General features: G+C 42.4%; 1 protein-coding gene across 1 annotated transcript in view; it reads left to right on the top strand.

The window, feature by feature from the left end:
- Positions 1-248: 248 nt before the first annotated feature.
- Positions 249-26,207, top strand: part of LOC121612713 (membrane-associated guanylate kinase, WW and PDZ domain-containing protein 3-like) — a 36,989-nt gene continuing 11,030 nt past the window's right edge. Inside the window, exons 1-15 of the mRNA XM_041945766.1 lie at positions 249-293; positions 387-624; positions 1,651-1,767; positions 2,944-3,063; positions 5,999-6,172; positions 6,575-6,767; positions 7,120-7,190; positions 8,584-8,751; positions 11,194-11,363; positions 11,502-11,601; positions 12,013-12,184; positions 12,503-13,136; positions 13,516-13,579; positions 13,761-13,979; positions 14,094-14,384. Coding sequence (XP_041801700.1) covers positions 252-293; positions 387-624; positions 1,651-1,767; positions 2,944-3,063; positions 5,999-6,172; positions 6,575-6,767; positions 7,120-7,190; positions 8,584-8,751; positions 11,194-11,363; positions 11,502-11,601; positions 12,013-12,184; positions 12,503-13,136; positions 13,516-13,579; positions 13,761-13,979; positions 14,094-14,384 — 2,773 coding nt within the window. The 5' untranslated portion in view covers positions 249-251. The remainder of the gene's footprint in view (positions 294-386; positions 625-1,650; positions 1,768-2,943; positions 3,064-5,998; positions 6,173-6,574; positions 6,768-7,119; positions 7,191-8,583; positions 8,752-11,193; positions 11,364-11,501; positions 11,602-12,012; positions 12,185-12,502; positions 13,137-13,515; positions 13,580-13,760; positions 13,980-14,093; positions 14,385-26,207) is intronic.

The following is a 26,207-nucleotide window of genomic DNA, read 5'->3' as shown; positions in this document are numbered from 1 at the left end:
TTTTCCAATTCAATGTAAATAAGAGCCAGCTGCCTGTGAATATATTTCATTCATCCAGGTCATTGTAAGCTTTAGGGCATTCAATCGTTCGCAACTGGACCTTGTCTTCTAAGACAAACTGACGAGAGCCAGCTGACCTTTAAAGCTGTGTTGTGTGAAGAGCAGGTAAAACGTGTGAGTGTGTGTGAGTCAGAGCGAGCATGCTCAGTAACTTTGTTTGTTTGTTTTTTCCTGTCTGCAGCTCAGCCGCCATGTCTAAAGCGACAGTGAAGAAGCTGCACTGGCGCTCCAAGGTAATGATGAAGGTTTAATACATGAATGAAAACCGGAACTCTCTCTCCAGTGTTCACGCCACTTTCACGTCCTCCATGATTTTGTTTTTTCAGGTCCAGGAGAGCTTCGTCCCGCTGGGCGGCGGCTCAGGAGAGCTGGGTCTGGCCATCGGAGGCGGGGCAGACTACGGCGAGTTCCCATTCGTCACGGCGGCCCATGGGGGCGGGGCCACTGTGGGCGACATCATTTTAGAGATTGGGGGGACGCCTGTGTTAGGAATGACTCTGGGGGATGTCAGAGGAGTCCTCAACTCCTGTCCTCATCCAATCAGAATTAAGACTGTCTCACCAGGTCAGTTAACCTATAAAAAGTCACGGTATTGGTTTCATGTTGTTCTTATTTATTTTGTTTCACATTCTTGTTGCATGTTTTATTTACCTCTGAAGCACCTTCCCTCTGAACTTTACGTGAAGAAAGTTCAGAGGGAAATTTATGGAGCTGAAATTATTAAAACATTAGCTGATCACCAGGAAATTAACTGCCAACTATTTTGATAATTAATTGATTTGATTCAGTCATATTTCAAGAAAAGATTCCAAAAGTGTTCTTGTTCCAGTTTGTCTCATGTGATATGTGATCAGTGTTTGATATGACGGTAAACTGACTGTCTTTATGTTTCAAACTTAATGTCAGATGAAACAAGTCTTTTGAATAAGTCATGTTGGGCTTTGTGAAAGTATAATGGACATTTTTAACTATTTTCAGACATTTTATGGGTTAAATGGTTAATTGATTAATGGACAAAATAATCTTCATGTTAGCTGATAATGAAAATAATAATTCGTTGCAACCCTAGACTCTTATTTTGAAGGCCAGACTTAAATGGCAGCAGCTGAGTGCGTAACGTGTGACGGAAGCTGTGCAGCGACAAAAATGTAGTTTCCAGGAAATAACTGTAATTTGATGCTAAACACAGGAAAAACACTGAAACACAGCTAGTCTGCACTGAGCATGCTCTATGAGCTCTCGTTGAACCCAGTGTCCAGTTCTCCTTATTACCGCCATGCTTTCAATAGAGAGGACATTCAAGTGTATTGAGTGTGTCTCTTTCAGACAGCAGTACTTGTTGTGAGGGGCAGATTAAAAACTGATCTGAGCAGCAGCGATGGAGACATCCTGACTTCAAGTCCAAAAACATTATATCCTACATTTCCCACAATGCAGCTGTATAGCGTCTTTCACTACAGCCTCCAGCCGCATCTTTCAAACTCCACACCTCCAGTTTGTAATACAGACTATATGTGATGTTTGTTATCTGATGACATCACTATGATATCATATCCTCTGTGTGTGTGTGTGTGTGTGTCGGTCGGTCAGGTTCGTCGCTCTGTAAGGACCTCAGGTTGTACCTCAGTAAGTGTTTCACTCCAGGCTCCATGGACAGTCAGCTGCAGCAGCTCATCAGAGAGAACCTGTACCTGCGAGCTGTACCCTGTAAGACACACCTGTACACACACACATTATTCCTTTAGCTCTGAACACTGAGCAGCTCTGTTCCACAAGTCATAAATGTAAATCCACTGACAGAGTCACAGTGAAACCAGCTGGTAGCAACTGTGACACACGCACACACACACACACACACACACACACACACACACACACACACACAGTTAAATAAAAGTCAATATGCATTGTGCACCACTATTTTAGACTGGTCCCAGTTTACAGTGTTTAATGTAACACTGGTCCCAGTTTACGGTGTTTAATGTAACACTGGTCCCAGTCTACGGTGTTTAATGTAACACTGGCCCCAGTTTACAGTGTTTAATGTAACACTGGCCCCAGTTTACAGTGTTTAATGTAACACTGGTCCCAGTCTACGGTGTTTAATGTAACACTGGTCCCAGTCTACGGTGTTTAATGTAACACTGGCCCCAGTTTACAGTGTTTAATGTAACACTGGCCCCAGTTTACAGTGTTTAATGTAACACTGGTCCCAGTTTACGGTGTTTAATGTAACACTGGTCCCAGTCTACGGTGTTTAATGTAACACTGGCCCCAGTTTACAGTGTTTAATGTAACACTGGCCCCAGTCTACAGTGTTTAATGTAACACTGGTGTTTAATGTACTGGTATCTGCAGCTCCATGAGTACAAGACCTCACCATATTAGATTTTGAGTGAAAAGGTCCAAACCTTGAAATAAAACACTGGGTTAATCCTTAAAATGAATGTTAGAATTGAAGGTTAAAGTTCAACCTCAGCTGATATACAGTACTGATAATCAATCAGTCTGATTGATTGATAGACTGATTGATTCAGTCATTGATGAAAAAGATCAGAGCAGCAGGTTTCTGTCCTCTGAATTTCTGTAAAGTGTTGGAGTCTAGATTAACTCTGTTAATGATTACAAGAAGTGGACCAAAAGGTGTTCGTGGTATTTAAATTGTGCGTGTGTGTAGAAGGTCACACACTGAATGGAAAAGTTGCGAGAAGGCTGAGTCTGGTTATGAACTGGGAAACGTACACACACACACACACACACACACAGAGTGGAATATTTGACAGTTTAAACTCAACACAATTTGACTGAGTGAGACCTCTTCACCTGCTAATTATCTTAGCAGCTCTGTCCCTCTGTGATGACATCACGGTGTTCGCCCCACAGGTACGACCCGGCAGCCTCGGGATGGAGAGATTTCAGGCGTCGACTACAACTTTGTGTCCATTGAAGAGTTTTTCTCTCTGGAGGAGTCTGGAGCTCTGCTGGAGAGCGGCAAGTTCAAAGGTCTGAAAAACAAACACACCCACAATAATACAACAGCAGACTGTCCCTTTACAGCCCTGTTTCCAAAGGACAGGGTTTGGACGCTGAAGCATAGATACAAACACAAAGTGATGATTTTCAAACACTGATTTAATTGAAAATAGCACAAAAACAACATATGAAATGTTGAAACTGAGAAGTTTCATTGTTTTTGAAAATCATGTCCTCGTTTGGATTTGATGCAGCAACACGTTTGTAAAAAGTTGGAACAGTGGCAACAAAAGACTGGAGGAACACCTCACAATGAATGAGGTTACCTGGCAACAGGTGAGTAACATGACTGGCTATAAAAAGAGCCTCCCAGAGGGGCGGAGTCTTTCTGAAGTAAAGATGAGGAGGGCTTCACCGCTCTGTGACAGACTGTGCTGGGAAATACTGCAACGATTTAAGAAAAATGTTTCTCAACTCAAACTGCAAAGAATTTGTGGATTTCGTTGTCTACAGAACAAAATGTCATTGGAAGATTCATCTGAAGAAATCTCTGCACACGACACACAAGACTGAAAACCACCACTGGCTGGTCCTGATCTTCAGGCCTCAGACAGATTCTGTAGTGGACGTCACTGCATGAGCTCAGGATCACTTCTAAAAACCATCGTCTGTGAACACAGTTCATCACTGCAGCCACAAATGAAGCTGAAACTCGACCATGCAAAGAGGAAACCGTATAGAAACCAGATCCAGATCCTTCTCTGGTCCCGAGCTCATTGAAGATGGACTGAGGCGAAGTGGAAAACTGTGCTGTGGTCTGACGAGTCAACATTTAAAATTCTTTTAGGGAATCATGGATGCTGTATCCTCCAGGCTGAAGAGGAGAGGGACCATCCAGCTTGTTCAAAAGTCACCACCTGTGATGGTATGGGAGGGGGGGGGGCATCAGTGCACATGGCTGACCTGCAGATATGTGAAGGCTCCACTAATGCTGAACCACATATTCAGGTTTTGGAGCAACACTCTGCCGAGTACACGACGTCCTTTTCAGGAACAACCTTGTTTATTTCAGCAAGACGACGTCAAACCACATTCTGCTCGTATTCCAACAGTCAGAGAGTCCAGCTGCTGAACCGACCTGTCTGCAGTCCCACTCAGAGCTTTATGAAGCCTAAAATATGACGAAAGAAAACTCCGAAGTGTTGAGCCGCTGAAATCAAACGTCAAACCTGAATGAGAGAACGTTCCACTTTCAGAATGACAGCAGCTGGTCTGAACACTCACTGAGTGTTGATGAAAGAAGAGGAGCTGCAGCGGAGAGCGAAACATCAGCCTGACAGGACTTTATTCAAACGTGTTGCTGCATCAGAGTCTAAATGAGGAAATCATTTTAAAAAACTATGAAATTTGTCGTCTTCGTGCTAACTTCAATAAAATCTGGAGTTTCAGTGCTTCACAAATCATCGCATCCTGTTTCTGTTTACATTTTACACAGAGGCCTGACTTTTTTGGGACTTTTCCTAACAAGGCTTTTATTGTGAAATATTTGCAGGAACATGTGGAAAAGTCAGTGACTTGTATAGTTACCGCTGCCTTGCGGTAAGGCAGCTGGATTCATAAGATCACATGACACAAAATGAGATCTCATGAGATCAAGTCAAGAATCCGTCTTGCCACGTTTGCACACAGTGCCTCGGACCAATCAGCGGTCCATCAGGAAGTGCTGGCTGCTCTGGCCGTGGTTTAGGTGTGAGGTTTGCGAGAGAAGCGACTGTTAGTTTGAAGGAGGTTAGCGTAGATGCTGCTGTAGCATCAATTCCGTCAGAACTGGAGAGGATTTCTTCATTGAAAGAAGAGCAAAGAACACTGAAGGCTTTTCTTCATGGGGAAGATGTTTTTCTACCGTCTGGCTTCGTACTAAAAACACAGTCTGTTGATCTGATCGGTTGAAGTTAGCCGGTGATAGACAGATAGCAACTTCCCAGATGGTTCTGAGTCAGCCATCTGGCTCATCAGATTATGGTTACTATATACAATACTTCATATGTGTACTTCATATGTAACTACTGCCGTCCTGTGGCCCTTGTCCATTACTACAAAATACACACTGAGTTGTTAACACACAAAAACCTGCAGTGACTAAAACAGGACTATACTACTTAAGATGAGTAATCCAGAGCAACAAATAGCATGATTATATTGTTGAATATGAAATTAAAGAGCTGGAAAAATACACAATGTTTTATTGGAACCAGGAGTTTACACGCTCTTATTTATGCCCTGGCCTGTATTTGGGACAGGCCTTTATTTGAGGAAATATGGTAAATCCATGTACGTCCATCCAAAATTAAAACCCAGCTACATTAAATCCAAGCAGGCCGTTCGCATCACACCGTCCATCATCTGACGTCATCAGTCTGAATAGCTATTTTTTACAAATGATTTTACAGAGGGAAAATAAAAAGCCTCCATCAATGGGCAGGATGTGGTACAGTGTTTTCACACCCTGAGCGAGGCAAGTTTTTAACAGCGATTGGGAGGAAAAGAGGATTTTCTGTCTCTAATCCTTCAAACCTGCCTCACTCTGTCCTCCATCCATCTCTCTCTTTTACCATGTCTCTCTCTCTGCAGTATTAATCTGATGGGATTAATGAGACAAAAATAGAAACTGAATTCACACGTAAATATCTCTGGTCCCACTGAACAAAGTGAGGATGCAGAAGTTCTTTTAAATTAGTAAAAAATTAACCTTTCTCTGGCTTCAAAACCCTATGTCATAAATCATTTGTCTGTTTCTCTGGTCTTTATTTCTTTTATTTTCAGCTCTGTTAACCAAAACTCTGATTTGACGACCATAACTTGGGGGAAAATTGACAACATTAATTAAGTATATATATTTAAATGTAGAAATTTACATTCTGTTACTGGTTCATTTTTGGGTCATTTCTTTTCTTTCCGTTGACAGGGAACTACTACGGTACACCCCGGCCTGTCCACATCGGCCCAGAGAGTCCACCAATTACGTACCAGGAACACCGAAACCTGCTGAGGAACTTCAGGACGAGGAGCAAATCTCTGAGTAACCTGGAGAAAGCTGTGGAGGAAGGAGACAACAGTGAGGAGGACAGTGGACTGTCAGGTACACACACACACACACACACTTCAGTAGACTGTGACTCTCATGAATGTCTGATTGAATCTGTTATCTCTGGTGTCTCTTGATCAAAGCTCAGTGTAGAAAGCGTTCAGGAAGCAGCGTCTCGTCACCCTCCGCCTGCAGCTCATATCAGCTGTTACTGATCAATATTAATTCTGTCACCTGGTCCGTTCTCTTTGCAGTCAGTTTCTGTACTGATCACAGATCATTAGTTAGAGACAGAAGCTCCACTCTGTCACACCACTTCGAGCTCAGGAGTAGATGCCTCATATCAGATCAATAACATGGATCAAATAGTTTCTGAACAAGAAGGCGTAAAAGTCAGCGGTACTGACTTACGGCAAATAAGTAAAAATAACAAATGCACACCTCTCCCTCTGTTAGCGGGTTCGGCCGGAGCCCCGCCCACCACTCTGCCTCTCAGCCAATCGTGGGAGACTGCGGTGGGGAGTCGGGAGGGAACAGAGAATGGAGGAGGGGGAGGAAGAGGAGCAGGTAGAGGAAGAGCACTAGGTGGTCCCTTGCCTGAAAACTGGGAGATGGCATTCAGTGATTCAGGAGAGCCGTACTACATTGAGTAAGTAATGACACTGATGGTGACTGATCATTTAAAAGCATCAGTAATCAGACTTTTGTTTTATTTTGGTGTCTGCTGAACAGTTTGACTCTGACTGTTCTCACTGTGGACTCTGACCATGTTGAAGCCTTAAATTTAATGTTTTTTCACTGGAGTCTGGTACATAAGAATGGCTTTATCCTTTAAAGGTCCTATTATCACAAACAATACCTCAGTTTTAATCTCGACTTTTTACTTTTTAAAAAAATTATGAATTACGCTACTCCTACCTTACCCAGAATTCCTTGTGACATTGGATGTATTAAGATAAATGCTGATGCAGATGATGATGATGATGACGTCTCTCTTTCAGTCATAACTCGAAGACAACCAGCTGGCTGGATCCTCGAGCTCAGAGCAAAGAGACGACTTCCTGTACAGAACGTAAGTCTCTTTGTCTGATTGATTGATTGATTGCAAACCTGCAATGTAGGACTTTTACATATAAATGAAAGTCTGTTCCAGCGTTTGTCAAAAGAGTTCACACAGTGCTGAATGCTCTCAGCAGAGTTTTAAGTCTTAGTCTGAGGAGACTCTCCTGCTCTGGATGTGATGTGTTTTACATCAACCAGCGGGGACTGGAAGGGGGAGTAACCATAGCAACAGAGTAGACTACAGAACCTAGAAGGATGGAGGAGGATGGCGTCAAAAGCACGTCGACAGTGTTTGTGTAATTACTCTCACTGCCAGAAGGGGGAGAAAAAAGTTTCACAATACAGGTTTAAGATAAAGTGTCCAAACCAACATCAGTAGATGGACTTGTCATTCAAATAATACATAAAGGCCAAAGTGAGACTTTCATTAAATTATATTTTTAATATTTCAATGTTTAATCAACTTTTTTCCGGTTGGAAGTAGTTTTTTGTTGGAAAATCTCAACTGATGAACATGAAAATCTCAGCAAATTCACTTCCTGTTACTGTATATGACTATTATTTTGAAAGCCAGCAGGGGGCAGCACAGACTCACTTTAATATCCTGGTAGCTCTATTCTACTCATCTTTCTGTCTGTCTTCTTCACCTGCGCAGTCTGCTGCAGCTTTAAATGACTTCAGGTGAACTCATCAGTCACTTAACTGTGATTCAACTTTCACATGTTAAAAACACGAAACAGATCATTTATTTCTCCTTCAGAAGATCCTTCACACCAAGGCTGTAATCAAGTGTTTGACCACAGCAGTGGTGGAAAGTAACTAAGTACATTCACTCACGTACTGTACTTAAGTACAATTTTTGGGTATTTGTACTTTAAATGATTATTTATGTTTATGCTCCTTCAGATTTTTGCTTCACTACATTTATTTAACAGCTTTAGTTATGTTTGATTTGACATTAACATATCTGTTCATCTCTACCACCAACAATAATCTGCTGTATTTTAAACAACCCAAAGAAGCTGAGACGCTTTTGAAAACATAAATATAACAGAATGTGAATGTGTGGGTTTATCAAGACAAACATTAAACTCCAGTGCAGGAAAGAATGAAACCTCTCAGAAAAGCAGCAGCAGCAGGAGTTCAGAAACTGTTGAGAGATGCTGCCTGGCACAAAGTGTGTTTCACTACATCACCTGCTGGCCAGGTACAGCAGCAGCACCTGCACAGCAAAGTCTGACCTGAAATTGCTGTTAAATCCTGATCAAACAGGTTGCATGTTGAAAATGAACAGTCCCACTGGAATGAATGTAGATATTAGAAATACTTTGGTTTCTGCCTGGATGACAAGCTGAGCTTTGAAAAACATCAATGATTGTCCTGTTGTCCTCACCTGTCCTCAGTCCCAGAGTTCACTGAGCAGCCCAGTCAGCTGAAGGGTTACTCCATCCACACTCGGCTGTCTAAAGGTGCTCGAGGGTTCGGCTTCAACATTGTCGGAGGAAGTCGACCGAGAGAGTTTCTACAGGTGTACAGCGTCACGCCTGGAGGGCCACCAGCACTAAATACAGGTACTGAGAGTCTTTTACTCCTGCTACTACCACTACTACTGTCAGTATGTCAGTTACACAGAGCCAAGCAGTTTGTACAGGTGTCACACCTGGAGGACGGCCAGTACAGGAACTGAAACTGTTGATAAAGAGTTTGAGCCTGATTTGAACAAACTATCACTGAATTTAAGAAATTCAGAATTTTTGGGGGTGAGAGTGACTGAAACTACATTTCTGGGAGCGATAATAGATAATAAATTCTAAATAGAGTCATAATAAAACAAACTCAGTGTTTCTGCTGGATTTGAGCTCTGCATCTGATACAGCTGATTATCTTATTCTATTGGATCACCCTGAAAAGTGGGTTGGTATCAGGGATACTGTTCCAGACTAGTTCAGATCTTATTTATCGGACAGAACTTTTTCAGTAGTGGTCGGTGATGCCTCCTCCTCTGTGGCCCTTCTGACCTGTGGTGGTCCCCAAGGTTCCGTCATTGTCCCCCTGTTGTTCAGTGTACAGAGTGATTACACTGAATATCAGAAGACAAAGTTTCATTAGAAATTATCTTGTCTGTCAGAAATAAAGTTCTGGATGTACCAAAACTTTCTGCAGCAAAATGAAAAAAACTGAAATCATTCTTTCTGCTGCTACAAGGTCCGTCATTATCTTACAGAAACATGTTGGCTCGCTGTCAAACCTGCAGCCAGAAACCAGGGTGGAGTATCTGACAGTAATCTTTCACTTGAAAAACTTATTACAGTTGTTCAGTCTTTTTTTAATCGGTCGAGGAGCATCTTTAAGTTCAGGTCTTCTCTTACCTTTGAAACACTTCAGGGTTCAGCTCCCAGTTAAATTGCTAAACTTCTGCTCCTCCATGAGCCACGACCTCAGATCTTCAGGCAGGACTCTGCTGGCTGCTCCTGAGTCCTGGTTCAGGACTAAAGGTGACCTGTTTTTCACAGTTAGAGACCTCAGACCTGGAACTCCCTGCCTGAAGATCTGAATCAATGAACTCAACTCAGTGAACCCAACAGGTGCTGAGATTCTCCTCCAACAAGCAGGCCGGTCTGTCACCTGACTGACTCAGTTAAATGACTGCATTTATATCTACCAGTTATGATAACACGAGAAGTCAGATTCATTTCGCAGGAATGTTTCTGGTGTACGAATAAAAAAAGATTCCTCCTGCTGCACATCAGGCTTCCTCACATTTTATATTTGACTGCCATGTTGACCCGTTTTATTTTTCCTGGAAACTCTGCCGTCATCAGGGCACCTTTTCATTCCTTTATTTCAATCAGATTCTTATGTCATTGCAGGAAAATCACAGGTCAGTAATGTCTGTTCTATGTAGCAGTCAGTTTTAAATACACATGCAGGCTGGAGGTATTGTGACATGTTGAGTTGCTATAAAACACGGACGGTGGTTTAAATACACGCTCGCTCTCTCTGGAGGATTATGTTGCTGTTTCGTTCTCAGGTCTTTATTTTTCTCAGGGACACAATCTCATGATCTACAACTAATCCACACACACACACACACACACACACACACACACACACACACACACACACACTCTGTTTAATCTGTCCGACACACACAGCCTCCTTTCTCTCCCACTGTCAGACCTGCTCACATGTACTGAGGATAAACAGTCAGGAATGTAACACACACACACACACACACACACGAGTTCATGAAATCTCCTGGGAAACAGAGCTGAGAGTTTCAGCAGCTGCAGAAAAATGTTTAACAGCAGAGAAAAGACCAAAAATAGAAAAAAATCTGAGAAAAAACTAGGTGACCAATAGTAATATAGAGCTAACGCAAAGTTGCTACGTTAGTGCTACGTATAGTTAACAAAAAGTTGCAACATTAGTGTTGTTAGTGCTAACGTACAGCTAGCATAAAGTCACTACGTTAGTGGTGTCAGCGCTAACGTACAGCTAATGTAAAGTCGGTACATCGGCTGTTTTGGGCAAATCAACACAGACAGAGACAGTCCAGTTGTGTGAAAGGTGTTTCTGTCACACACTGAGAAGGCAACGGTGTGTTTCCCGCTCACAGATGAGTAACACACAGATCAGAGCAGAGCTTCTCTGATCAGCTTCATGCAGTTCAGCTGACTTTCCCTCAGAGCAAATGAAACAGGTTGTGCATCATACAGGTATGACTCACTGCCTTCCTGAGTTGTACCTGATTCTGGTGACCTCTGTGATCTCCTTCTTTGGACAGTGTAATAGCATAGCTGAGGGTTGAACCACTGACTGACTCTTGAGTTGATGTACCGGACTGTGGTGGTGTTCACAACACTGCATTACTTCTGCTCATCTGCAGTCTGACTGTCCACCTGCAGTTCCTCTCAGCCTCAATGATGAGCAAGACCCTGACAACTGAACATGTCAGATTATGATATATCAACTTGTAGACTGACTGTGTGTCCTGGTCTCTGGTCCTCCAGCGGACATCCTGGTCTACATCAATGACAGCTGTGTGTTGGGTCGCTCTCATAAAGAGGTGGTGGAGATGCTGAAGTCAGTGCCGATGGGTCAGAGCGTGGATGTGGTGCTGAGGAGAGGATACCCAATGCTTTATAACCCTGATGGATGTCCCAAACAGAGTCTGGAGACGGTACGCAGTATATTTTATTCACTTTCACTATTCTCAGTAATTTTACTACTATTATAATTTCTCTTCTTGTTATTTTGCAGAAACAGTGGCCCTGTATAAAACAATAACCTTGTATCTGACTTCTAACACCTTCAACAGCCACAGACTCCCAGCGAGCCTCCTAACCCCCCCAGTGTGAGCCGCAGCCTGACACACCTCACCTACAGCCGACCGCTGGACACCAACGGCAGCACGCCAGGTCAGGAAGGTGACACGTCTATGTTAGCATCAAGGTCCACGTCATCAAACTCCCAGGTTTAATGCACTGAAGTTAGAGAAGCGAGAGACATTGAGCTGTTGTCATACTTCAAACCAATAAAATCAAATGACAGAGACGTTTGCACCAAACCAAAACCGTCCATATTTATCATATCCAGTCAATCAGCTAAGCTCTCTTCATGCTGTTTTTATGAAACTTTCTTTCATGTGTTGAACAACATGAACATCTGCTTTGTCTGATGTCTACAGAGAATTTAATACAGACATTTATAATTTAATATAATGTATACCTATATATTCATCCACCTGTTATCTTCCTGTCAATTTTTTATTTCACTCATTCATCAGTTAATTGACTAATAATTACTGTCTGGTTCACTCTAAAATCCAGGACTGAGTCAAACTCCACCCACCTACACTGCTCAACCAATGACGAACGGGTTAACAGGCCCACCGACGCCCACTTCCTCTGACCCCCCACTGGGTCCACCACCCCCTCCAGAGAGGACAGCAGCCAATCACAGTGACTCCGATGGTGGCATGTCCAATGCTGGAACGCGAAGGTGAGCGGAGCTTCAGCGTTAGCATTAGCAGTGTTAGCAACAATAGCAGAAGTGCTAGAAGAAGATCAGTCTGCGAGCACACCTTGATGCAGGTGACTGTTCAGTGTATGACTGGTTGTTTGTCCTAACTAAAGATGGAATATTATGGTGTCCCTGTTAGTCCGGTAGTTGTTGCCACCAATAAAAACAACACAAGCTCTATTTGGATGATATGTGGTGGGGGGGTCGTAGTAGTAGTATCTGTAGTCATTTATTTATTTTATAATGATCCTCTTAAAAATAAACATTTGTCTCCTCTTGCTCCTCCATTTTTCGCAGGTCTTCTCTGATTCGCTACAACAGCAACACTCTCCCCGCCCTCTCCTCCTCCCTCCTCCACCATCAGAGTTCCAAGTCATCAGAGAGTGATTTGTCTACTTCGACACTCCCCAACTCCTCCTCCACACTCCCCATCACCTCCTCATCCTCCCATACTCTGTCCAAACTACCCCTCTCTCAGCCAGAGACAGGCCATCTACAAAACTCCTCCAGCCCCACCACCACTAACAACCCCATTTCCTCCTCCACACCTCCTGGTGCTCCCGTGCAGCGCCCACCAATGCCCCAGACTTCCCTCGCCCTGACCCCACCCAGAGATGTCCCACCCTGCGGCTTTAACGGCTGTCCCGCCAATCACCAAGCACCCTCCCCAGCCACCCGGGGTAACCCTGGGTTGGAGCTCCCCCTCAGCGCGGGGTCGCCTGGCTCAGCTCCTGGTGGGGAGCTTGTACCAGTGGCCCTCGGGCGCAGTGAGAGTGGGGGACTGGGGTTCAGTGTAACAGCGGGAGGGCAAGGAGGTCAGCTGGCGGTGGTGAGGCGGGTCTGGGATCGAAGGCACTGCCCCTCGCTGCAGTCAGGGGACGCTATAGTGAAGATCAACGGAGCAGATGTACAAAGCCTCAGCTTCTCCCAGGTAAGAGACTACTACTGATCCAACATCCAACCAGTCAGGATCAATGCAGTCTCATGAACCTCCAGATTCTGAATGCTCCACTCTCATTGGCTAACCACAACTGAAGACATCTGTGTTCACCATGCAGAGACAAGATGAAACTGGAGGGAAACAAAAGAAAGTACTAGATTTCCTAGAAAATTTGACAGCAGTCATAGTCTGAACTGTTACACAGTACACCCAATACTGTGTACATTGCTAATGTTAACAGCAATATTTTGCCTATTGGTCAGACTCCCAGATAACTCCTTACTCTTACAGCAGTGTGGAGCATCTTCTGGAACAAGTTTCCATTTAAACACTTCAAAAATAAAACCCATCGTTACATTTCTTTCCTCAGGTCCAGAGAGTCCTGCAAGAACACACCAAACAGGGAGAGGTGGTACTCCTGGTCTACAGAGGAGGTACAACCGAACATCAGATCTGAACCCCTGTCATCCATTCATGGAGGATTCTCAGTTGGAGCAACTGAATTAAATACATTTGATTATTGGGCATCAATAAAAACATGAGTAGACCTACAGGTGACACTTGTTCTGTTTCTGTGAACTAATAAATCAGTTAATATCTCTCTCTCTCCCTCAGGTCCTATGTCTTCCCCACTCGTCACCCCCAACTTGTACAAGCTACTCCCCTCCCCACACAATCCGGTCACCCCCTCCTCATCCCACCCTCTCAATTTAACCGACTTGCCTTCACAGTCCACGGGTGCCTTGGTGGGGGGCGTCCCCCCACTCACCCAAGCCGGCTTGGCCCCGGAGAGTCCCCAGGAGGGACACCTACCAGCCCCAGGAACCCACCAAGGTGACCACATTCCTGCCTAGTGCTGTGTGCCCTTGAGCAATGCAGAGCTTTAATTTGTCATGTTTACACTGATTGAGTCTGCTCCCAACACCCTGTTTCCTCCTTGTTTTTCAGGAGCCCCTCCGGCCCAGACGCCTAACGGGCCCCCAGCCTCAGCCCTCATCCAGAGCACCAGCTTCCTGGACTCAGTTCCTGTGACACTGACCTTAGAGCCACGTGATTTGTTGGGTGTAGAGGAAAGTGCCGGTGGGCCTCCTCCAGTCAGAGGAGGGGTTGGGGGAGCAGCACTGGGAGCAGTGGCCAAGGACGGAAGAGGGGGAGTAAAGACCATGGAGGTGGAGCTGAGGAGGCGGCCAGGAGAAGGCTTTGGATTCGTCATTGCCTCTCAGGAAGTGACTAATGGAGGTGAGCTGCAGTTAATTTTTTTACTCATCTTGGTTTTCACTCAAACATCTACAGGCGCATGGCGTCGTCACGACATGCCACATGCCACAAGGTGCTGAAGAAAACGAATTTGATGATTGTCAGGTGAATCTGAAGTTATAAGGGGTTTCTTTTTTGAGTGATTCCTAAGAGAATTTATGAAGGTTCATCTGTTAAGAATATAAGCAATAGCATCAACACATCTGGAGATAAGTGGTTTTCACTGGACAGGAAGGAATCTGAAAAGTAACCAGTAACTAAAGCTGTCAGACAAATGTAGTGGAATAAAAAGTACAATATATATCTCTGAGATGTGAGACAGTAAAAGTACAAAGTTGCATAATGGAAATACTTACAGTACAAATACTTTGAATTTGTACTCAAGTAGAGTACTGGAGTAACAAACATTAGTAGTTGAACAGGCTGTAAGAACAGATAAATCTTCAGCAGGTAGTTTGATCATATTGTGACTGTAATGGATTCTGCTGCCTCCAGGGGGCGCTGGCAGCTCTCTGTTAGTGCAGTTCTGCAGTTTACTGCAGTAAATGCGAATGTGTTCATGCACAGTTATTGTGAGTCTCTGGTTGATTTGAGCAGCAGCTGAGCTTCAGTGTTTGTTCCACTGATTCAGCTGCATTCAACTGGAAGGAACAGCGAGGTTTACAACACAGTGACGGAGCACTCGAACGCATCTCAGTCTCTACTCTGAACACAGAAAATCTCTACTGTTAACATTCCTGTGTGTGTGTGTGTGTGTGTGTGCGTGTGTGTGTGTTAGTTTCAGTTCCCTCCCACCTCTATCTGCCTCTGATGGCCACGCCCCCCCCAGCTGTCTCTCGCTCTCTCTCCAGCTCATACTCAGTCTCACTCTTCCGCTCTCAGAGGCGCAACTGCTTCACACAGAGACAGGTAGACAGGTGGACAGACAGACAGGTGGGCAGACAGACAGGTGGGCAGACAGACAGGTGTACAGGCAGAGCATGCAGTTGTAGTTTTTGGTGTTTCTGGTCTGAACTGATCATCATGTTGGAACGACTGCAGTCAGCTCTGAAAACTGTGAAGGACTCCAAACGTAAGTCACTGTGTGTGTGTGTGTGTGTGTGTGTGTGTGTGTGTGTGTGTGTGTGTGGTAAATAGAAATACTCTGTGTACTGATTTAAAGATACATTTTGTATATTAACAGACAGATTTGTGACGTGTTCATGTGTGTAATCCTTCCTGGTTACGAACTGATCCCTTCCTAATGTTTTAGTATGGTGTAATGTTCACTGTCAGGGCTGTAACCAGGAATTTAGAAACATTGAGGTCATGAGTCCGTCTTTATGAGTCCTGCCATGTTTTTGTCCTGGTTTGGTTAAAGGAGGTTTTCACCACCTGCAGCTCTGTGGAGCAGATATTCTTATAGTTGGGTTTGTGTTTGTATTGTGCATGAGGAGTTCACAGTCTGTCTTCTCTCACCGAGTTTGAGAAAGTCCACGACGCGTTGGTGACACTGACCAATAGGAGCGCAGAGCTCTTCACCTGCAAACAAGCTGAAGTGAAGGAAGAACGATGTTGTTGGTGCTGTGAGGTGAAACAGAAGAAAACTCAAGTGGATTCTTCTTCTTTCGTCTTTTCAACACAGCCAGTATCATACACACAGCTTCAGACGCCATGTTTTTTTGTAGTTTTTTGTTCCAGGGAGTTGAACAGTAGCAACTTCTTCATCATTCAGGTAGTAAAAGACTGCAATCTGTGATGGGTCAGGGACCAACGTGTGGTCACATCAAGGGCCATTTCAGTTCTTAAACCATCCTTTCAGGGCCATCATCTATCACAGTAACCTCTGTGATGACTGAACTGCTGAACTTCACTTTGGTGAGGCGCCTGGGGTCAGATGGTAGTGATGATGATGATGGTGATAATGGTTTTCCAGGTTTTGGTTTTGAACAGAGCTGCTCTCAGCAGCAGCTCGTTGCTTTGCAGCTCAGTGGTTTCATGTTGTTGGTTGTCAGAAACATCAGCTGGTTCCTCATTAAACAGCAAATATGTTCAGTTCCTTTTGTTGACTCTTCATGTCCTGAAACCTCTCACCAAACACCACTTTGAGAGCTTCTTGGTGATGTCCACCATGAAGGTCAAATCACACACACACACTTGCTAGTTTCAACATCAGCCTCTCCTTCATCTCTATAAATTATTCCAGACAAACTGACACTCTGGAACAGTTTGACTTTGGTGTTAGCAGCTCCACAGCAGCAACAACGCTCTCCTTCACTAATTCTCCTCCTGAGGTTTCAGCTCAGCTGTTAGGTGAAGTCACAGGTAATAGACGGAGGAACGTCACCAATGATGGAGATCCTGACTTCCTGTTTCCACGTCTGGTCTCCACCAAACAGGTCAACAGCAACGCACTGCAAAAACTTCCAGCTGATCACAGTGTAATAAATCTTTGCTGTGATTGGCTCAGAGGCGTGACAGACGTCACCATCTATAGGCTTCAGTATTGATTATGAAGATTTCTTTCAAACTACAACATGTTTGTATTTACAGTAAATTCTCTGTCTGTTCCTTCCTTTTACTCAAGTACAAGTACTTAAGTACAATGTTGAGGTACTTTTTTTTGAGTATTTCCATTCAATGCTACTTTGTACTTCTACTTCACTACACTATGTTGAAATGAGCTCCACCTTCACCAGGTGCAACATGAAAGTGATGAACACGAGTGGATCAACAATTAGAATTCAGTAATATAATATATATGATTCTACAATGAGCCATTCTGCATCAGGAGTACTTTTACTTATGAAACTTTAAGTGTATTGTGTATGTGTATTGTGAGTATTTTTGCATTGTGGTATTCTACTTTTATTGAAGTAAAAGATCTGAGTACTTCTTCCACCTCTGCCTTCGCCCTCCTCTTCAGTCGTTATCAGCTCTCAGGAATGTCTGAAATAGTTTCACCTCATCTGTGTGTGTGTGTGTGTGTGTGTTACAGTCGAGTACCAGCTGGTTTCACTATGATTATCAGTGGATTTGCATTTATGACTCGTAGAGCTACAGAGAGTCAGCAGGACAAACTGTTTCTGTTGGTTGAAACACAAAATGTTTGACTTTGAGTTGTTTCTCTGGAAGTTGTGTTTCTTCTGAAAAGTCCAAACTGACAGATTTGGTATCTTTGAAAACCTCCTGCACGTTTTTAGCGGTTGCAGCTCAGTGATCGATCAGGTCGGTCATCAATCAAAGTGTTGGTTCGATCTGCTGAACCTCAAACTGCTCCAGAGTAAATGTGATGGAATGAAAGTCTTGGATTTACAGTTTATACTTCAAGAGAAGTTTAAAAGTTCTGCTGTTGTTGTGCTGTGGTGTGTTGTTCACTTACTTCAAAGTAGTAGTATTTTAAAGTAGTAATATTTTATTTATTGTGGTGTCTCCAGCTCGATTTCTGTCTTTCATACTTCTTACTTTCTGTTCATTCTCTCTTTTTGTCAACACTGTTGAGGACATAGTGGTCGTGTTTGACTAAACTTTATTGGAACTGTCGTTGAACAAAACTGACCTGTGTTCAGTGTTAATGTTCAGTGGAAACTGAAAAGTCGCAGGTTCTGGTTCTTCTGGTCGTACAGAAAGGAAGATTAACACACACACACACACACACACACACACAAACACACACGTTTCCATTACTTCAATTACTGTACATTGACTTACATGTATTTTTTTATTTTATTTTGTACACACACACACATTTTACTTTTAACAATTAAAAACAAACTAAAAATGTCTTTCATTGTGAACTGTACACTGAATTTCCATCTTGTTTGTGTGTGTGTGTGTGTGTGTGTGTGTGTGAGTATTTCCTCTATGACTGTGGAGGATCCTGCAGGAACCCAAAAATAGAACACTGACACACACGGTCCAGTGTATTCAGTGCTGAATCTGCCACATGTAATATTCCTCAGATACTGTGTGTGTGTGTGTGTGTGTGTGTGTGTGTGTGTGTGTGTGTGTGAATGTGTGCGCGTGTGCGCTAGTGCATACTTGGACAGCTATCTTTGTGAGAACCAGTTTGAGTATTTGACCTTGGAAAGGGAGGACATTTACTAGGTTTGAGTCAGAGTCATGGTCAGGGTCTAGGTTCGGGTTCGGGTTTAGGGGCTAGGGGTTAGGGTTTAGGGTTTAGGGTTTAGGGTTTAGGGGTTAGGGTAAGACATTCAGTTGTGATGCTTGATGTGAGGGTAAATGGCTCTGGAATGTCAATGAGGGTTGTCACAATGATAGAAGTGCAACCCTGTGTGCGTTTGTGTGTTTTATGTAACAGGAAGCATCAGCGACAGACGCTGTAAACTTCACCACAGCTGACTGATGGAGCGCCGCTTGTGTCCAGATGTGTCATCTGTTTCCAGCTGTGACTTCATCTTAAAACACAATCAACCAAAAACAAAATGAACAATGTTCATACAGTCATATTCAAACTAATGTCCCGTCAGCTCTAAAGTCACACATGAGACATCTGCATAGGTTGGAATGCCAAAGTCTGATTGGCTAGATCACTATCAGTGCCAGTCGTGACCTGATGAAGGCCTTTACTCTGAAACAGGAAGTGGTTATGACGTAATGACGTTCACCGTCAGTGAAGATTTTTCCCTCATAATGTTTTTAGAAGAATAGAAACATAGCTCGTTAAAGGAGAACAAATGAGCAGCTGAAACAATGGCGGAAAAGTAAACGTGCGTGTCGAGTCATTAGCTCTGCTGTTACCACGCGCTGAATAGGAAATATGAAACTTTCTAATAATAGTCACTATGATCCATAATTCATCAGATCAGACATGTGGAGCTCTGTGTGTGTGTGTGTTTGACAAACTGGAGCGCAGGTGAGTCCAAGTTTATTGTACTGTGAAATTACACGCACACACGCACGCACACACACACACACACACACACACACAGGTTGAACAGGACTGAGCCGAGCTGTTGGATGTAAACATTAATGACAAAGTTGTATGTATCTACACAACATTGGATGTGTGATGATGGAAAAGGAGGAGACATCAAGTTAAGGTTCATGTTTCATTGGTTTTCCATCTGCAGCAGATCTGGAGTCAGAGAAACTGTGATTGAAAGAACAGTTTTACCAAATGTTCTTATACATGATTCACAGAGTCAAGTGCAGCGAAATGAACTCAGTCAGTGAACACATCACACTGACAATCAGACAGTGAACACACCACAACCTCAGCAGACTGAAACCAACTTCATCTGGACCTGATCTTCTCAGAGAATCAGGTCCAGGACGCGTTAGATAATGACTCCACTGTGTCCTCTGCGGGACACTAGCTGGACTTTACAATGTCTTAGCTTCCCACATCCGAGCTGTTATAATTGAAGGCTCCATCATCGATATCCAACAGACACGCTGTATGATTTCATACGTTAATGTTGTTTTTTGGTTATTTTTAGGGCCACGGTTTTTAAAATCGCTGTCTGTCTGGGTAACATCACAGTCCTCCCCCTGTGTCCTCTCCTTCATAACATTATTTTCTCTCTCTGCAGCATCATGTTTCCTCCTCCGCGGCTCTGAACATGTTGAACTCAGCACTTTGCTTATCAGCTCACATGCTAACATTCACCCCCCCAGCTCTGTGTTCAGTTTAAACAATTAAACACACAGACTTCTGACTCTTTGATATTTCAAAGGTCCTTTAAAGGGACTTTAAAGGACCACGCTGGTGTTTTTTTTGTTTCAGTCCATTCTCTATGAATCCTGTTTACTTTACACTCGGAGTCCACTCCGCTTTATTTGTTCAGACCAGGGTCACATGCTGCGTCTCTGAGCTTTACAGGCAACAACAACAGCGACAACCGTTCCTGACCGGCACGAACTCTCTTAGAAGACCAAGAAAAACAAAAAAAGCCCACTCTGACCCCACTCAGTTGTTAGATTTCCTTACTTTGAGGCAACCATTGGTTTCATTTCATTTCTATCACAGTCAGTGTCATACCTGTATTTTTATTTTTATATTTCTATCTATACTCAGAGGTACACCTACTGTCTACTGTCAGTGTTTGTATTTATATGTTTATTTGGGTCTTATGCATGTTTATGATGAACCAGCTTGGTTTAAGATTATCTCCATTTATTTTCATTTTCCAAGTGTTTAGATTCACTTCCTTCCTTCCTGACAGTCATTGTTTTCAGTTAATGTTTGTATGAAAATGAACCTGCAGAGAGAGAAGAAACATCACAGTCATCTAAAGCTGATGCTCAGCTGCAGTTTTTCAACCAGCAGCTGAAACAGCAGAGTGTTCTGTGGTCGCGGTGTGTGTCAGTAATCTTTGTGATACACACTCCAGCACTCTTTTCTAAAGATCATACAAACCAGCACGTACGTTTTTTGGGCGTTTCTATGTTCTTACAGACAGGAGAGACGTTACATTCATTATGTCGGTATCTTGAAATGAGAATTCAGATAAGAGCTGATTGTCCAGTTGGTCCATGATGGAGACACAGCTGGCTGCTGATCCCTGATGTAACTGTAAAGCCTCTTACACACAGAAAGTTAGTCTTTTTAAAGCCTGTAAAGTGTTGTTACACACTAAAAGGAGCATGGCAGGTTTTTTCATCCTTTAATTCCTGTCGCTGTATTTCACATCACCACCGACCATTCAGTGAATGTTTCCGCAGCACTCAAACTGATTTCCAAAGAACAGATAATCTATCACAGTCAGTGTGTAGTTTATGTACGTGTTTCACAGTCAGTGTGTAGTTTATGTACGTGTTTCATAGTCATTGTGTAGTTTATGTACGTGTTTCACAGTCAGTGTGTAGTTTATGTACGTGTTTCATAGTCATTGTGTAGTTTATGTACGTGTTTCACAGTCAGTGTGTAGTTTATGAACATGACTCACAGTCAGTGTGTAGTTTATGTACATGTTTCACAGTCAGTGTGTAGTTTATGTACGTGTTTCACAGTCAGTGTGTAGTTTATGAACATGATACACAGTCAGTGTGTAGTTTATGTACGTGTTTCACAGTCAGTGTGTAGTTTATGAACATGATTCACAGTCAGTGTGTAGTTTATGAACATGACTCAGTCAGTGTGTAGTTTATGTACGTGTTTCACAGTCAGTGTGTAGTTTATGTACGTGTTTCACAGTCAGTGTGTAGTTTATGAACATGACTCACAGTCAGTGTGTAGTTTATGAACATTATTCACAGTCAGTGTGTAGTTTATGAACATGACTCACAGTCAGTGTGTAGTTTAGTCAGTGTGTAGTTTATGTACGTGTTTCACAGTCAGTGTGTAGTTTATGAACATGACTCACAGTCAGTGTGTAGTTTATGTACGTGTTTCACAGTCAGTGTGTAGTTTATGAACATGACTCAGTCAGTCTGTAGTTTATGAACATGACTCACAGTCAGTGTGTAGTTTATGAACATGATTCACAGTCAGTGTGTAGTTTATGAACATGACTCACAGTCAGTGTGTAGTTTATGAACGTGTTTCACAGTCAGTGTGTAGTTTATGAACATGACTCACAGTCAGTGTGTAGTTTATGAACGTGTTTCACAGTCAGTGTGTAGTTTATGAACATGACTCACAGTCAGTGTGTAGTTTATGTACGTGTTTCACAGTCAGTGTGTAGTTTATGAACATGACTCACAGTCAGTGTGTAGTTTATGAACATGATTCACAGTCAGTCTGTAGGTTATGAACATGATTCACAGTCAGTGTGTAGTTTATGAACATGACTCAGTCAGTGTGTAGTTTATGAACATGATTCACAGTCAGTCTGTAGTTTATGAACATGACTCAGTCAGTGTGTAGTTTATGTACGTGTTTCACAGTCAGTGTGTAGTTTATGAACATGACTCAGTCAGTCTGTAGTTTATGTACGTGTTTCACAGTCAGTGTGTAGTTTATGAACATGACTCACAGTCAGTGTGTAGTTTAGTCAGTGTGTAGTTTATGTACGTGTTTCACAGTCAGTGTGTAGTTTATGAACATGACTCACAGTCAGTGTGTAGTTTATGTACGTGTTTCACAGTCAGTGTGTAGTTTATGAACATGACTCAGTCAGTGTGTAGTTTATGTACGTGTTTCACAGTCAGTGTGTAGTTTATGAACATGACTCAGTCAGTCTGTAGTTTATGAACATGACTCACAGTCAGTGTGTAGTTTATGAACATGATTCACAGTCAGTCTGTAGTTTATGAACATGACTCAGTCAGTGTGTAGTTTATGAACATGACTCACAGTCAGTCTGTAGTTTATGTACGTGTTTCACAGTCAGTCTGTAGTTTATGAACATGACTCACAGTCAGTGTGTAGTTTATGAACGTGTTTCACAGTCATTGTGTAGTTTATGTACGTGTTTCATAGTCATTGTGTAGTTTATGTACGTGTTTCACAGTCAGTGTGTAGTTTATGTACGTGTTTCATAGTCATTGTGTAGTTTATGTACGTGTTTCACAGTCAGTGTGTAGTTTATGAACATGACTCACAGTCAGTGTGTAGTTTATGTACGTGTTTCACAGTCAGTGTGTAGTTTATGTACGTGTTTCACAGTCAGTGTGTAGTTTATGAACATGATACACAGTCAGTGTGTAGTTTATGTACGTGTTTCACAGTCAGTGTGTAGTTTATGAACATGATTCACAGTCAGTGTGTAGTTTATGAACATGACTCAGTCAGTGTGTAGTTTATGAACATGACTCACAGTCAGTGTGTAGTTTATGTACGTGTTTCACAGTCAGTGTGTAGTTTATGTACGTGTTTCACAGTCAGTGTGTAGTTTATGAACATGACTCACAGTCAGTGTGTAGTTTATGAACATTATTCACAGTCAGTGTGTAGTTTATGAACATGACTCACAGTCAGTGTGTAGTTTAGTCAGTGTGTAGTTTATGTACGTGTTTCACAGTCAGTGTGTAGTTTATGAACATGACTCACAGTCAGTGTGTAGTTTATGTACGTGTTTCACAGTCAGTGTGTAGTTTATGAACATGACTCAGTCAGTCTGTAGTTTATGAACATGACTCACAGTCAGTGTGTAGTTTATGAACATGATTCACAGTCAGTGTGTAGTTTATGAACATGACTCACAGTCAGTGTGTAGTTTATGAACGTGTTTCACAGTCAGTGTGTAGTTTATGAACATGACTCACAGTCAGTGTGTAGTTTATGAACGTGTTTCACAGTCAGTGTGTAGTTTATGAACATGACTCACAGTCAGTGTGTAGTTTATGTACGTGTTTCACAGTCAGTGTGTAGTTTATGAACATGACTCACAGTCAGTGTGTAGTTTATGAACATGATTCACAGTCAGTCTGTAGGTTATGAACATGATTCACAGTCAGTGTGTAGTTTATGAACATGACTCAGTCAGTGTGTAGTTTATGAACATGATTCACAGTCAGTCTGTAGTTTATGAACATGACTCAGTCAGTGTGTAGTTTATGTACGTGTTTCACAGTCAGTGTGTAGTTTATGAACATGACTCAGTCAGTCTGTAGTTTATGTACGTGTTTCACAGTCAGTGTGTAGTTTATGAACATGACTCACAGTCAGTGTGTAGTTTAGTCAGTGTGTAGTTTATGTACGTGTTTCACAGTCAGTGTGTAGTTTATGAACATGACTCACAGTCAGTGTGTAGTTTATGTACGTGTTTCACAGTCAGTGTGTAGTTTATGAACATGACTCAGTCAGTGTGTAGTTTATGTACGTGTTTCACAGTCAGTGTGTAGTTTATGAACATGACTCAGTCAGTCTGTAGTTTATGAACATGACTCACAGTCAGTGTGTAGTTTATGAACATGATTCACAGTCAGTCTGTAGTTTATGAACATGACTCAGTCAGTGTGTAGTTTATGAACATGACTCACAGTCAGTCTGTAGTTTATGTACGTGTTTCACAGTCAGTCTGTAGTTTATGAACATGACTCACAGTCAGTGTGTAGTTTATGAACGTGTTTCACAGTCATTGTGTAGTTTATGTACGTGTTTCACAGTCAGTGTGTAGTTTATGAACATGACTCACAGTCAGTGTGTAGTTTATGTACGTGTTTCACAGTCAGTGTGTAGTTTATGAACATGACTCAGTCAGTGTGTAGTTTATGAACATGACTCACAGTCAGTGTGTAGTTTATGAACATGATTCACAGTCAGTCTGTAGTTTATGAACATGACTCACAGTCAGTGTGTAGTTTATGAACGTGTTTCACAGTCAGTGTGTAGTTTATGAACATGACTCACAGTCAGTGTGTAGTTTATGTATGTGTTTCACAGTCAGTGTGTAGTTTATGAACATGACTCAGTCAGTCTGTAGTTTATGAACATGACTCACAGTCAGTGTGTAGTTTATGAACATGATTCACAGTCAGTGTGTAGTTTATGAACATGACTCAGTCAGTGTGTAGTTTATGAACATGACTCACAGTCAGTGTGTAGTTTATGAACATGATTCACAGTCAGTGTGTAGTTTATGAACATGACTCAGTCAGTGTGTAGTTTATGTACGTGTTTCACAGTCAGTGTGTAGTTTATGAACATGACTCAGTCAGTCTGTAGTTTATGAACATGACTCACAGTCAGTGTGTAGTTTATGAACATGATTCACAGTCAGTGTGTAGTTTATGAACATGACTCAGTCAGTGTGTAGTTTATGAACATGTCTCAGTCAGTGTGTAGTTTATGAACATGATTCACAGTCAGTCTGTAGTTTATGAACATGACTCAGTCAGTGTGTAGTTTATGTACGTGTTTCACAGTCAGTGTGTAGTTTATGAACATGACTCAGTCAGTCTGTAGTTTATGAACATGACTCACAGTCAGTGTGTAGTTTATGAACATGATTCACAGTCAGTGTGTAGTTTATGAACATGACTCAGTCAGTGTGTAGTTTATGAACATGTCTCAGTCAGTGTGTAGTTTATGAACATGATTCACAGTCAGTCTGTAGTTTATGAACATGACTCAGTCAGTGTGTAGTTTATGTACGTGTTTCACAGTCAGTGTGTAGTTTATGAACATGACTCACAGTCAGTCTGTAGTTTATGTACGTGTTTCACAGTCAGTCTGTAGTTTATGAACATGTTACACAGTCAGTGTGTAGTTTATGAACATGACTCACAGTCAGTCTGTAGTTTATGTACGTGTTTCACAGTCAGTCTGTAGTTTATGAACATGTTACACAGTCAGTGTGTAGTTTATGAACATGACTCACAGTCAGTGTGTAGTTTATGAACATGACTCACAGTCAGTGTGTAGTTTATGAACATGACTCACAGTCAGTGTGTAGTTTATGTACATCATTCGGTGTTTAATACTGTCAGTGACCTGTTGTCATGTGACCTGTCGATTTTAAGTTTGTCTTGTTTCCAGTTTCTTTGTCCTCATTGATTTCAGTAATTTGTTTCTCCAAGACAGAATCTTTAGGCTAATTTAGGCTCAAGTGTGTGTGTGTGTGTGTGTGTGAACTTGGCAGTCTGAGTTGGAAGAACCAGCTCCCACAAATGTTGTTTTCTTTCTTCACGTTTTCCAAACTGAAATACATCCTGCCTCATAGACCGAAAGCCATCATTATCCAGTCTACACTGATTAAACTTATGGAAGAAAAACATTCTTTGCTGCAGTTTGTGGTTTGAAATGCTGCTGAATGAGTTCACAGTGACCCACCATCGATCAGGCACAAAAGCTTCTTGGTTAAGATTAGAGAAGACGGCTATCATGGTTAAAGAAAGAGCGATATCCAGCATCAAAGCTGCTTCTTCATGCTTTGCTTCAGTTGAAACGACCACCTGCAGTCAAAGGTCAAAACCTAC

The sequence above is a fragment of the Chelmon rostratus genome, chromosome 10 (assembly GCF_017976325.1).
Source record: "Chelmon rostratus isolate fCheRos1 chromosome 10, fCheRos1.pri, whole genome shotgun sequence".
Taxonomy (NCBI): domain Eukaryota; kingdom Metazoa; phylum Chordata; class Actinopteri; order Chaetodontiformes; family Chaetodontidae; genus Chelmon; species Chelmon rostratus.
Note: the sequence above shows the minus strand (reverse complement) of the source record. Positions and strands in the feature narration are given on the sequence as shown.